This window comes from Myxocyprinus asiaticus, chromosome 45, assembly GCF_019703515.2.
Source record: "Myxocyprinus asiaticus isolate MX2 ecotype Aquarium Trade chromosome 45, UBuf_Myxa_2, whole genome shotgun sequence".
Lineage (NCBI taxonomy): Eukaryota > Metazoa > Chordata > Actinopteri > Cypriniformes > Catostomidae > Myxocyprinus > Myxocyprinus asiaticus.
The window spans coordinates 29829555-29844773 of NC_059388.1; the positions used below are offsets into that span (position 1 = coordinate 29829555).

Genomic DNA, 15219 nt, shown 5'->3' on the forward strand with positions numbered 1-15219 from the left:
AGACTGATAGGATTATGTTGCAGTTGACATGCGTAATTACACATGCTAATACATGTATTACGCACGCACTGGCGGGGCGTGGTTGCCTCCAGCTGCGGTGGTCCAGGGCGGATGATGCTGATGGATTCGGCTTGACAGAACAAGGTTATCCGCCAGGGGAGAGTCCGTCCATTTTCTTCAGTTATTCCTCACTCACTCACTCACTCACTCACTCACTCACTCTGAGGAGAAGCTGAAGGGGCGGAGGGTGTAGCAGCAGCTCCCCGCCCGCACACCCGCCGCGCCTAAGAGCGCGTCACCGCACACAGATAGAGGATCACGGCAGAGGCACAGGAGCCACTCTGATTTCCAGGTTGCAGCTCCCCGTTGAAAACTGAATGCGAACGACTCGTGCTGCTTGCTTGGATGCAATGCGCTTCAAGAACAGAGACGCGATTGATAGTGAAATAATCGCACTTGGAGAGGAAAACGCCTTACTGGCACTTTCCTGAGAAGAGGAAAGCAAAGCCCTAAATAGGTTTTCTTTTGCATGGATCACAGGGAATGTGCACTGGAGTGGATATAACAGAGAAAAAGTCATCTCCTTGGATTTGTACGCAAAGTAAATGAACATTCGAGCTTGAACTTTTCCTCCGACAATGTGAATCAAGACAAATATGATGCGCGTTAGAGTGATTTTTCAGTGATCTTCAGCACCGTTGGCTCATTGAAGATGCAGGTGCTGCTTTTAAGAACCATATTTCTCATTGCTGGGTGTCCACATGTTATGCTGCATGGAGAAAATCATTATGCACACACCAAAGAAACTAGCAATATCACTCTTAGGAGTTCTGACGGTCCAAAACCCTGTGCTACGCATCCTGCGAGGCATCAAGCAGGCACACCTGCCTTTGACATCAAACACATGCTTTTGGAAAGCGAAGGTAAACATGGATACAGACATCTCTTGTCAAACAGAATGCATGCGGTCACAAAGAATGGCATGATCCTGCACAAGCGCTTGCGGCGACATAAAAGGAAAAAGTTGAATGGTGAGATGCCTGCTACCATGGGAACAGCAAGTGGACACAATAACTCCAAGCCCTATTCAATTAGCAAAAGAGGGGACCACAAGAGAAACCACAGACGCAAAAGAGGCACAAAGGAGCACCACAAGAAAACATTTAAGAGCATAAAAAGGGGCCCGAATAAAGGTGGCCTCTTGGCACCACCCGAAACTTATTATAGTGCCCTGACATCGTCTTTAACCCTTTGGGAACCATTGCCCAAACCTGTGGCTCTCACCTCCACAGATTTTCCCTTTGATCTCACCAGACATACTGAATTGCAGACCAAACAGGTAGATGACCCTTGGGATGCAACGCCAATGACACCTCCATACGCAGAGGATGAGGAGAGCGAATTTTTCCCAAACCCTTTTTACCCCGTTACTAGCGAGACGTACGGGGCGTATGCAATCACTATAGTTGCAGTCCTTATTTTCGCTGTTGGAATAATAGGGAACATAGCAATAATGTGCGTTGTGTGCCATAATTACTACATGAGGAGCATCTCAAATGCTCTTCTGGCCAACCTTGCCATTTGGGACTTGGCGCTGATATTGTCTTGCCTGCCTCTCGTGGTGTTCCACGAACTGACTAAGACCTGGTTATTGGGCCAGTTCACCTGTAAAGTCATACCATATATTGAGGTAATGAATCCAATGTTAATTCATATCAGATTTTGAATGTTTTGACTGCTTTTCACTATTAATATTGCTTATACTCAAGGTTTGGGATTTGAACAAACTCCTACCCCAAAGTAAAGACAAATTACTAAAGACATCTTGTAACTTAAACCGTGCAGCTTGTTGAGGAGATGTGCTATTACTTTTGTAAGCTATTTGATCACATTATGGCCACCCAGACTACCATAACAACAACCTTGGAATCAACAAAAACACCGTAGCAACTGCATAGCGATGGAAGAAACCATTTAGAACACCTAACTAACCACAACCGTAATAGCAACACCCTGGTTACCACTTAACAACCGCCCAGAACACCTTAGCAACCACATAGCAACACCCTGGAAACAAATTAGCAACCACCCAGAACATCTTAGCAACTGCATAGCATACCCCTGGATATCACTTAGCAACCACCCAAAACTACTTAGTGATTGCATAGCAACACCCTGGAAAAACCATTAAACAACCATCCAGAACACCCTAGTAACCACATAGCAATGCCATGGCCATCATCCAGAACACCCTAGAGACCACATTGCAGCATAAAAACCACTCAGAAAACCTTAGAAACCACATAGAAAGAAAACCATAGCAACCGCATAGCAACACCCTGGATACCACTTAGCAACTACCTAGAACACCTTAGCAACTGCATAGCAACACCCTGGAATACACCCGAAACACCATAACAAATGCATAGCATCTTCCTGGATATCACTTAGCAACCACCCAAAACTACTTAGTGACTGCATAGCAACACCCTGGAAAAAACACTAAACAACCATCCAGAACACATACCACATAGCAACCACCCAGAAAACCATAGCAACCACATAGCAACGCCATGGCAATCATCCAGAACACCCTAGTGACCACATTGCAAAGTTAAAAAACACTCAGAACACCTTAGCAACCACATAGCAACACCCTGTAAACCTCAGATAAAATCTTAGCAATTGCATAGCAATGCCCTGAAAAAAACACTAAACAACCACCCAGAACACCCTAGCAACCACATAGCAATGCCATGGCAATCATCCAGAACACCCTAGAGACCACATAGCAACATTTTAGCAATTGCATAGCAATACACTGGAAACCAACTACAACCACCCAGGACACCTTAGCAACCACATAGCAACACCCTGGAAACCACTTAGCAACCACCCTAGCAACCACATAGCAAAGCCATGGCAATCATCCAGAACACCCTAGTAGCGTGATAGCAACATTTAAAAAACACTCAGCATCTTAGTAACCACCGTATAGCAGTGCCTTTGAAACCACATAGCAATTCCATGGAAAGCGCCCACAACACTCTAGCATTGTGGTGGTGAGTGCATTAGATGAAAAAATCTTAAAATTATAATTTTTCTTGCAGAAATAAGTGTAGCATAATATGCAGATTTGCTCTTTTTGCTTTAAAACAGGAGTGAGAGGTGCACTTGAAACTGGCATTGTGAGTTATGTCTTATTTTGGTAAATGCTACAGTGTACCCTTCATTGCAAAAGCATCCACCTGCACTGACAGTTTGTCCTGACCTCTGCCCCACTTCACTAACATAACCATGTTATTAGTTATTTCACATGAAATCTGCACTGCCATTATAATCTCCTCACCACACCCAGTTTCAGCCCAGATCACTGTACGGTGGACGCCACTCTTCTTTAGTGTCAAATAATTATGAACACTGAATAGTATCTTTTGTGTTTTGCTGAAAAAAGACAAAAGAAACTTTTGTATCTTACAAAAACATGTTTTGGGTCATATTTCACCCCAAAATTAAAAGAGAAATATGTCAAATTATATTTTGCATGAAGAAAATTAAGACTGTTTTAGGACCATGTAGATTTTTTGAAGATTATTTGAAATGCTCTTTTTTTATATAGTTTTATTGAGGTCCACTGATAATGATAGTTTTTTGCATTGAAACAGTCATAATTTAGTGATATATGATCATTTTCCACCCTGTCTCTGGCCCTCTGTCTGAAACGCTCAGGTTTTGGCATAAGCGCCTCCTTAAAATGTCAACGTAAACGGCCACTGTTATGGTTGGCTAACAGTGTGCAGCCCCTCGAAATCAGACATATTTGAAACTCAGTCTAAAGAGAATGAACAAAGGTCCACAACATTATAAAACTAAAATTCAGTGTTTACACGTAACGCACATCCAACACATTGCATCCGAATATATTGAACTGTTCATCTCAAGCACACATCATCTACACCAGATGCGAGAGTCACGTCACGTCAAAAGCAATAGAACCCATTATAATTAATGATGCTGTTTACCATGGAAGCGTCCGTTTTGGCGTGTTTCGCCGACCGTAAACAGATTTCACATTCCATTTTGCACTGCACTAGTTGGCGCTACTACTGCCAACAACACAAATAAAGGTTTAGAAAGTTTGTGTCGACACGCCCGGTGTAGATAGCCTCAAGCCATTGCGTCGCATCAGTGGACGCGCCCGGTGAAAACAGGATGTCAGCACCATAAACTATCAAACAGTAATGACATTTTAAATATTCATCAATGGAACTGTTTACTTTCTATTTTGCATCAGGTCCAAGTGTTTTTAACTGCCCCATCCTTCAAAAACAGTTCCTTTGCAAAGCTTGAATCATATTATGACTGGTTCACAAGCAATCCACATTGATATGAGCCAAAAAAACATGCAATCCATGCTGAAATACGGTGAAGACACATCCACATCCAGTTTCCAGTATCATCCTACACTGAAATGCACATTGCCAGAAACGCATCTATACAAAACAAAGATGTCCATCCAGCGCATGTTTTCATACACCAAAAATGTAAAAATAGCACAGATGGGCGAAAGAACGTGTCCATGGCGCGTTTATGCTCAAAAAAAGCACAGTAAGAGTTGTTTCTTGACACCACGTCTTTTTTAAGCGGCCCGAGATATGTATCAAGCAGTCCAAGATGTTTGTCTGTGCATGTTTAAATACAAAAATAATTTAAAATAGTCCAGATGGGTCCCCTTTGGTGTTCAGGAATAGTTAGGCCACAGTATGCCTATTTGTACTGCTTTCTCTCTCTGTTTACGAACTGAAGCACCAGTGGGCGGGGCCAAGGGTACATTGATGTTAAAATAGTCATTGATGTTTTTGAGCTGTAGAGGCAGTCATGAATTAATGTACCCCTGGTGACGTAGGGTAGTTGCGGAAGTAGAGAACAAGGCGTTTTTGCAGCTTGGTTTCAATAAATGCTTTTATTGCATTGGGGATTTATTTTTGAGTTCTGAAATTTACAGCATGTTTGTATAGTAGAAAGACCTCTTATATGTCAAAATATCAAGGAAAAATTGATTCCTCGTGACATGACCACTTTAACTGACTTTTTACTTGTAAGTTTCTTTTGCAATTCTCATTATTTCAAGTAGTGGTTCTTATTAGATTCTCATTACTGTAATACTGTAATATAAAGGTGACGTGTGTAATACTTTCTATGTTAAAACTCTTTCTCCTATCCCCTGTTTTTATTCTGAAATAAGTTAGTCATTTGTAGGTTGATTTTCCGAAAAAGTGTAAACACAGTGGCTTAGTGTCATTACCAAATTACAACTGTTTGTTTGAGCATCCTGACCAGCCCAACATAGTAGCAGTGGCTCAATCAGTAGCATGAGTTTGGGGTGGGACTATCTATTCAAGCAATTAAAGATGGGAAACCTGTCTTAGCTTTGTCTGAAATCGCGTATGTACTGCATTTAATAAAGTGCGTTATTTAGGCAGGTGAGTAGTAGGAAAATGTTCCTGGACATAATTCATGTCCTTAATAAATGACGTAGGAACAACAATTGTGAAAATAATTTACTCTGGTGTAGTTAAACAAGTACTTAAATAAACAAGTCACAATAAACAACTTTTTTGATATGCGTCACACTTACAGTTGAAAAGAGCTGCCCGACGTACAGTTCTCCACCTGGCATTAAATTCAGGTTTTTGAATATGACGTGATGTATAATAATTTAAGCTGAAGTGTGTATTTTTAAGCCTGATCTCATGAAAACTAGTTGACTGTGGTGACATCTCTGCAAAAGTTACGTGGTTCATTACACGTATTGTTGCAGTTCCGAGGTGAAATGTCCACTATGTGGCGCTTAAAGCGAGTTAAATGTTATCCCAGACAGATGAGGTTTTTAAAGTTAATGCTATATCGAGTTAAAAAACAACAAAACCGTCATACCTACCCTGAACCTTAAACCTAAACCTAACCGATAGTGAGATGAAAAATGCAATTGTTAAAGCAACTTTGTCATTTTGTGGTGCTTGTATGACACTTTCGGCTCACCTGTTGACTCGCTTGCTCTTCAAGACCCGTACCCCGGTCCTTTGCATCGCAAGTGCAACTTTATCAGTTGAGCTACAACGCAATTTTCTTGCAGTTCCATTTGGTGACGTTACTGGTGCAGAAATGGCACACTTTAGCTTTAAACTTCCAAGAATAGCTGACCACATGTGATCGGATCACCCAAAATGCATCTTAATACCAGGTGGAAATGGGGTCATAGTGAAAAAATGTGTTACATTTTGTCCTGTTCTTACCCAAAAACTAACTATATCGCTTCTGAAAACATGGATTGAACCACTTGTTGAATGGATTACTTTCATGCTGCCTTTATGTGCTTTTTGAGCTTTAAAGTTTTGGTCCCCATGCACTTGCATTGTATGGATCTACAGAGCTGAGATATTCTTATAAAAATCTTAATTTGTGTTCAGCAGAAGAAAGAAAGTCAAACACATCTGGGATGGCATGAGAGTGAGTAAACAATGAGAGAATTTTCATTTTTGGGTGAACTGTCCCTTTAACTGTGTTCTGTATCTGCAGATAAATGCCACACAGGGGTGGAGAAATATATTTTGGATTATTGTTCTGCCCGCACAGACAAGTTCGGCGCATGGCAATTGAACGTTTGTTTTTAACAGAACTCTGACACTTCTCACTGTGGTAGGTCAAGCAAATCTTAAGGTGGTGTGTCCGTGCAGTGCTAGTGAATTTTTAGTGATTGCACTAGTCACAACAGACACAGATTTGTGGGAATGCTGCCTCTATATCTGCTGTTCTCTTTTCTCTGTGCACATCCTGTGTGTTAGCAGGCATGTTTCAGAGTCCTATCTGACAGCTCGGCTTTGCTCCAGAGTGACAGTAGCACCAAATATAATTTAAGTTTCATCCATCTAAATATCTGTCAATTATTCAAAATTTCATTGGCAGCTCTAAATAATGAATAACGTCTCTTTGCTCTTTGTTGGAGCTAACAGAGAATTGTTAATAGAGAAAATGTTAACATTGACCCTTGCAAAATTGTCTTCTCAGGGAGAAATTCTGAAAAAGTAGAGTTATGAAATTATGAACATATTATAATTGTTCCTGTTATTAGTGGTGTTTTCTATAGCTCTACTATATTACTATTTATATAGGGATAGAGATTTGAACAAATTATTAATAAATCGTTTATCATGTTTTTGATGCCGCCTGTTGACTCCCACTTAGTGGTTTAAATTTATATGGATGTTTGTATGCCATGCTCCAAATCACTGAGATCAAATTTTTTCCCCATTCTGATGGTTGATGTGAACATTAACTGAAGCTCCTGACCCGTATCTGCATGATTTTATGCACTGCACTGCTGCCACACGATTGGCTGATTAGATAATCGCATGGATGATTGTTGGTGTCAGATGTGCTGGTTTGAGTATTTCTGTAACTGCTGATCTCATGGGATTTTCACACACAACAGTCTCTAGAATTTACTCAGAATGGTGCCAAAAACAAAAAAACATCCAGTGAGCGACAGTTCTGTGGACTGAATGCCTTGTTGAACAGAGAATGACCAGACTGGTTTGAACTGACAAAGTCTACGGTAACTCAGATAACCACTCTGTACAATTGTGATGAGAAGAATATCATCCCATAATGCTATTCTGAGATGCTGGTTAGCGCTGTTTTGGCGGAACGAGGGGGACCTACACAATATTAGGCAGGTAGTTTTAATGTTATGGCTGATCGGTGTATATAACAATATCACTTTAATAGCGTTTGTCTCCAGCTCTCTAATGCATTAGAGTATCACACTTGACAGTATCTAAGAATTATTGCTCTCCCTGCAGGCACTAGCTAAAAAATGTCCTAAAGTCACAATCTGAAAGCGGCCGTTAAAACCAGATTAATAACCAGCTCCTCCATCTGAGAGGAGAGGCTCTTAATCAGAGAATTAATGAGGTGTTCGTGCAGAGCGTCACAGGCATCATCACCTGCTGCTAGGAAATCTGTAAGCCTTAAAATGCCAGCGAGTGTCAGATCGGTTGTACTCGACGGAGAGCGGTCAGTCATGGTCTAGACTGCTTGCCAGTAAAGCGTGAAGTGTGTGGAGACCAGAGAGACCTTAGATTTGATAACTGTGAAAGGAAGAGAGGAAGTGTGGTTCAAACACAGGATCACAGGATTACTGCACGTTAATCAAGTAGCTGGTGGTATTGGCTCCATGTGCTTTTTATTTTTGCACTAAACACTTCAGCTCATTTGTGCTGTGTGCTCCTCTCTTCATCTTCTCAAAAGTTCTGAGATGTTCAATTGTTTTCTGATTTAAAGGGATAGTTCACCCAAAAATGAAAATTCTCTCATCATTTACTCACCCTCAAGCCATGCCAGATGTGTATGACTTTCTTTCTTCTGCTGAACACACATGGAGATTTTTAGACGAATATCTCAGCTAGTGAATGTTGACCAGAACATTGAAGGTCCAAAAAGCACATAAAGGCAGCTTAAAAGTAATCCATACAACTCCAATGGTTTCATCCGTGTCTTTAGAAGTGATATGATAAGTGTGGGTTAGAAACAGATTAATATTCACACAGCTCTCCTATGCACGTTCACGAGAGGTCTTCCTCTGTTTTTTGCCGATTCACATTTTTTGTGCATATCGCCACCTAATGGGTTGTTGTGTAACTATGATTTATTTATTCTTTTCCTTTGCTTTATCCATCCCTATTTTTTCTTTCCCCTCGAAGAATGCGAATCAGCAAAAACAAAAATTTTGGGTGAACTACTCTTTAAACATACTGCTTTAATATTTGTGTTTTCACACACTGTATACTTTCCTTTTGCCAGTTATCTTTTCTTCTGTTTTTATTGATAAAGATTGGAAACTAGGGCTGGGCAATATAGCTTAAAGAATAATTCCCAGTATTTTTAGCCTTTTAAGGATATTTCATACATATATTATTAATTATGGATTTGCTCTGAAATGTCTGAAAGTGTGTAATATCTTATAGGTTTATATATTTCATATACTGGATATTTATATATTTGCTTTGAAATGGCTTTAAAGGTGTTTTTTTTTTTTCAATCAGAGGAAATATAATTAAAAAATAATAACAGTTATTGATGCCATAGCAATATGCAATATGTTTAATACAAGACAATTTAATTTATAAATTTGATCCAAAACAAAGTACAAATCTAGTTCAAAATTATCAAGGCATGTTTTTCCCTAAATGAACACAAATATGATATATACTGTACATGTACTCCAACAAAAAAAATATATATTTTTCTTACTGAATATTTTTGTCATATTTTCTGGTAAGAAAAATATCAAAACATCTGTAAAACAAGGAAAAATATTTGTCTTGTTTTGTCTTGTTTTGTCAGGGAAATTTAGGGTTTATGCTTAAAAAATAAGGTGACGAACATGACAAAAATACTCTATTTAATAATTATAAATACATACTAATAAATAATTTTTTGCAGTGTAACAATGCAAAGTTGACAATATTTACCTACATATATTTTTACGAAATTTTTTTAAACATGGAACATTTTTAAGTGATAACGTGAGTGGATCACTGAATAAGAGTTATGAACCGATTTATTAAATGGACAGTTTGAACATGTTCACTGAAATGAATCAAACCACTGTAATGCAATTTTTGCGGTTGAAGTTTATATCAGACGCTATTTAAACACTCTCATTCTTGCAATTTGCAAGAGAAGGAACGATTGCAAAACTAGCCTAACAACACAAGGGCATTAAAATAATTTCAATATTCACATTGAGTCTTAACTTTATATTTCTAGCAAATGCATCTCAAATTGATAGTAAATATGTTGGCCAGCCCTATTGGAAACCCAGTATGAAATCAGGAAGCTGATTGCACCCATCCTATGAACCTAGGCAGAATACCGTTATGTGTGATGCCCAACAGGGCATCTAATGGGGAAAGGATGGATGCATTTCACACCTTTGGATGTAATGTTGTGCCATTAAACCATCTTAATGGACACAGTAGTCCATAATGGATTCTGAACAGCTTGCTTTTTGTTTCGATGATGAAGCATAAAACCGATTTGCGTTTTGAGATGGAGGTGGGCTAGTTTTCACTTGGCGCATACCTGCTTCAGCAACCCGCAACAGCACAGGCGTCGTTCCCCTAATTGTCTCCTCCTTGACGCTGATGTGCCTGATTGCTCAGTAATTATGCTAATGAAGACAAACACTTAGTTTCCTTTTTCATTTGGGTTTGCACCATCCGCTGGGATGCAGCTGCTAAATCATGGCTAAGAATCACTTCTGTGGTTGTCTTTTCATTAATGTTGTTCCTTTTGACTTGCCTCTGTAAACACTCTTTCATATCAGCCAGTTTATTGTGGCAATAGTCATGGCAAATGTCCCATTTGTCAACAGGAGGTGTGCGTTCAAAGAGTTTTAGAGCACTGCCTAGTGCGGTCTGTTAACTGTAGAATTAATGGCTGGGCCTGCAGGAGGTTGACTTCTGTCACTATAACACGGCAGATAAAAGCTATAAATGTGAGAGCCATTTCACACACATTCTGCAAACCTGCTAGTATGTGTCGAACAATTACATGGAGACTGTTTCCAGCTGTAGAACTAGGTTCATCAAGATGCCAAACATCCAAACAACTTCCTGCTTAAACTATTTGTTTTCATCCACTAGTCTTATGGGAGTATCATTAGATACTTGGTGACGAATAGCAATTCTCAAAAGTATTGCATGATACAAACTAAATTGTTTTTGTGTGTTTTTACCTACAGGTGGCGTCCCTAGGTGTGACCACATTCACCCTGTGTGCGCTCTGCATCGACCGTTTCCGTGCCGCCACCAACGTGCAGATGTACTACGAGATGATCGAGAACTGCACGTCCACTGCGGCCAAGTTGGCAGTCATTTGGATCGGTGCCTTACTCCTCGCACTGCCCGAACTCCTGATCCGCCAGCTGGTGTCAGAAAACGGTGACGGCATGGTAGACAACCCTACTTTAGAACGCTGCCTGATTCGCATTTCAACTTCCCTGCCCGACACGCTTTACGTCCTGGGACTGACCTATGAGGGCGCCCGTCTGTGGTGGTGCTTTGGTTGCTACTTCTGCCTGCCAACACTTTTCACCATTGGCAGCTCGGTCGCGACCGCCCGCCGAATCCGTCGCGCTGAACGTGGCTGCGCTAGAGGCAACAAAAAGCAGATTCGATTGGAAAGCCAAATGAACTGCACCGTAGTGGCACTTGCAATCGTCTACGGCGCATGTGTGGTTCCAGAGAATGTGTGCAACATGGTTTCAGCGTACATGGCGGTCGGGGTGCCGCAGAGCACCATGGCATTGTTGCACCTGCTCAGTCAACTGCTGCTTTTCCTACGAGCGGCCATTACGCCAGTGCTGCTGCTCTGCTTGTGCAGGCCATTCGGTCGTGCCTTCCTGGAATGCTGCTGCTGCTGCTGTTGTGTGGATGTGTGCGGAATTGCGGCCCACTCTTCAGCCACAGCGAGTGACGACAACGAGCACGAGTGCACCACCGAACTGGAGCTGTCTCCATTTAGCACTATACGCAGAGAAATGTCCAACTACACTGCGACTGGGTCGCACTGCTGAGTTTGCGCTATTTGTATGTGTGCATTTGTGTTTGCGTGAATTTTAGTGCCAACAATGCCACACCCTGTACTGTGAAAGCACACTCTTTTGTCATACCTGTGTAAATACTTTTACCACAACTGATATGTTGCTCTTTTGAAGAAAATAATGTAGACTGAAAATTATGTAATACAATTTTTTGTATAGTAGTTTTTAATATATACAGTATACAAACACTAAGATAGTGACTGCTTTTGGTTTTAAAGTTTTTTTGCACTGCCAACCACTTTAGCTTTTTCACCACACTGTTTCCACATTTACACTGTGTATACACTTGAAGCATCGCAACTGCATGTCATCTCCAAATGTATGCTAACCACAGACCAATCAGCTGTGAGCTCGATGCTAGACTTCACCCACAGTAAAATATAAAGATAGGTAAAGTTTGTCAGGACAAACTTTGATGTTGGCTTGAAACCCTGTGCTCTTGATGGTTTAAAATAGTTTTAAAAGCTTGAAGTCAGGCCCAACAGTTAGACAAGCAAAAATAATTTAAGGCCACGTCCACACTGATATGTTTTCGTTTGAAAACGCATCTTTATCTCTACCTTTTGGCATTCCATCCACACTGAGACGCCGTTTTTGACAGCAAAAACTGAGCTTTTCGAAAACACTCTCCAAAGAGGATACATTTGAAAACGGTGTCTTCGTGTAGTTGTGTGAACAGGGGAAACGGAGATATCTGAAAATGACGACTTATTTGTAGTCATGTGATCCATTCAACCCAAAACAATCAAGATGGCGGCCCATGTTGTAGCGGTGTTGTTGTGCCTGCTATCCACTTTGATAGTGTTGTTAGAGATAACTGTTTCTTTGTACAACCTTCACATTGCATTCCTTCAAAGGCGACGGGAAATTTGCTCGGAATAGCTGTCTGGTGACGGAACACAAGGACAATTGCGTTTTAGACCGTGCATGTAGTAAGAGGATTTTAAGGGGATCATACATTTCAGTGTGGATGAGAAACTTTTGGTAAATGCTTGAAAACGTCAGTGTGGACGGAGAGCGTTTCGAAAACGAAAAACACCGTTTTCAAATGTTTCTGGATTAATGTGGATGTAGCCTATGATAATCAGAAAGCTAACAAGCTAGTAAGCTAGCAAGATAGATAGATAGATAGATAGATAGATAGATCACGAACATTTGAACTTGGCCATTCTGTCAATGTCTGTAGAATAAAAATGTTTTGTTTTTTTACATGTTTTTTAAGCCAACATAATAAAGTTTAATTAAAATAAAAAATAATCTTTACTTTTTCAACAAAAATGAATTGGTATTAAAACTGAAATAATTTTATGCAATATTCGCAATTCTACAACTGCATTAGAAACCAAAGATTCAATTAAGAAACCCAGAAATTTAAGATTTATTTATTTGATATTTAAATAGGTACCCAAAGGCCAGAAACATCACTTGCTGGCTTACGCCTAATGTTATTTAAATAGCCTACATGACAAATTAAATTCTTTACAAAAAAATAAATGCATATTATTTTTATTTTAAAAACAAATAAATAAATAAAAAAATATTTCAGATGGACAGAGGGTATGCTAAAAATTTCCCAGGCAGATCTCAAAATAAAGTTTTGGAAAATGATATTACGTGCTTCATTACACGTTTCGCTGCAGTTTCCCAGTGAAATATCCAGTGGGGGGCGCCAAAAGCAAGTGAAATTATGTTGTAATCAGACAAAATTTCTAAGGTGAATATTAGATGGATGTTTTAATGGGTAAAAGGTACCATTCTAACCTAAAACTTTAACCTAAACCTAACCAATAGTGTCCTAAAAGCAAATGAGAGGTAATCAAAATCCTAAACCATCCTTACCTAAACCAACACATAAACCAAACCGATAGTATTTTAAAAGCAAATGTGACATAAAATGTAAATTCTCTGAAGCAACCACGTAATTTCATGTCGCTTCTATGATGCTTTTGTCTCACGTGTCAGCTTGCGTTTGACTTTCTCGAACCTCTGTCTTCCGAGTCCAAAGTCCAACACACTATCAGGTGAGATACTGCATGAGCTAATCACATTAGAATACGTGTTGGGTCTGTAATACAAGCGTTAAAATGTATCGTTTTTTAAATGATGCGTTACAGTAAAACTGTGTTGCAGTCGTGATTTGTGTGAAAGTGACTAAAAAGCACAGTCGTTGTAGCGGCTCTAGAATACATTTCACCAAGAAACTGCAGCGAAAACTTGAGCGCGGCGCATAAAACTCAGTTTGCAAAAATGTAGTTATAATAGCGTTCATTCTATGAGACTAGGTTGCAGCCTAATTTCCAATCTAGACAGCTCCAACAATTATAAAGGGATTGATCTAGTTTTGACGCGTTCAGTGGAGACACAGTGTTAATGTCACACGGTGTGTTTCTGCATTTATTGAAAGTAACATTTCTCTAAGATTTCTCTATGGCTGTGTGTTGCGTGCCGTGACCTTTCTCTATACGAAGGTGATTCTTGTGAATCGTTTTTTAAGTCTGTAGAGCAGATGTGTGGGTAACTCACCCACCCTGATCTGTATGTTTCTTATACCTGTAAATGCCCACACTACATGCTTGTTCTAGTTAACGGTTTCTAAACGTTTTTATATAACCAAAACAAAATGTCTCTTAAATAAACCAAAAGGTTTGCTAGAAGAGTGGCAAACTGATATATTCAAATGCAAATGTGGCTGCTTTCATTCTAATGACTGGCTTGTTTGTGAAGGTTTTGTGCAACAGAACAATGTTTTTTAATGACAGTTCTGAATGTAAACAATGTTTTGCTTGACTAAAGCCTCTAACAATGGTCTCAAATGTTGTTTTAAGCAGTCACAGTGCTTACATTATTGCATTAAACAAGGGTAGCGACACAGATTCGTCCCTGCATATGCCAGAGGAAGTGTTTATCCACATAAAAGCATTAGCTGTCAGGCTGCACATTGAACAGGCTCGGAAGAAAGTCACTATACATCTTATTCGGAGCACAGCGGACCCCTTCCCCCCAGCCTGGTGGAGGTGGTCTTTTATATTTCAGATGTGTCTGGTGTATTTTAGGTGTCAAAATCCAGGCAATCTGCTATTTTTGGAAAACTTTGTAGGATGACAGTGACAGGCAAGAACATTTTTCTTTGAGCAATCTCCACATGAAATGTTTCACCGGGAATGTCACGCTTTGGTTTGTTGCAATGTAATCAGACTCAATTGTGCATGTGGAAAGAGGATTCTGGGAAGCTTTGAATGCTTTGCAGTTTATGCCAAAATGGGTGAATCACGCGAAAACATGTCTAGGTCAAATTTCAACCCAAATTCAAAATAATAAAAAAAATGCATTTTGCACAAAGAAAATTATGGAGCCTCTTAGAGGACAGTGCGGGAAATTTTTTTCGGAAATATTTTGCATTCCCTCGCAATAAGTTTTGCGTGCCCTCGCAATAATTTTACCATCGTTTTACTACAGTAACCATATTTTAACCATTATATCCGTAGTGAAACCATAGTGATAATACAGGAAAACAAAAACTTTGATAATAAAAATCATAATTTTGTCATGGT

General features: G+C 39.8%; 1 protein-coding gene across 1 annotated transcript; it reads left to right on the forward strand.

Moving 5' to 3' along the window:
• The first annotated feature begins 296 nt into the window (after window positions 1–296).
• On the forward strand, window positions 297–14341 carry LOC127435284 (prosaposin receptor GPR37-like). The gene is made up of 2 exons (XM_051688636.1): window positions 297–1690; window positions 10808–14341. Exons 1-2 carry the CDS (start codon window positions 713–715, stop codon window positions 11639–11641), a joined length of 1812 nt encoding a protein of 603 aa, XP_051544596.1. The 5' UTR covers window positions 297–712; the 3' UTR covers window positions 11642–14341.
• Window positions 14342–15219: the final 878 nt, after the last annotated feature.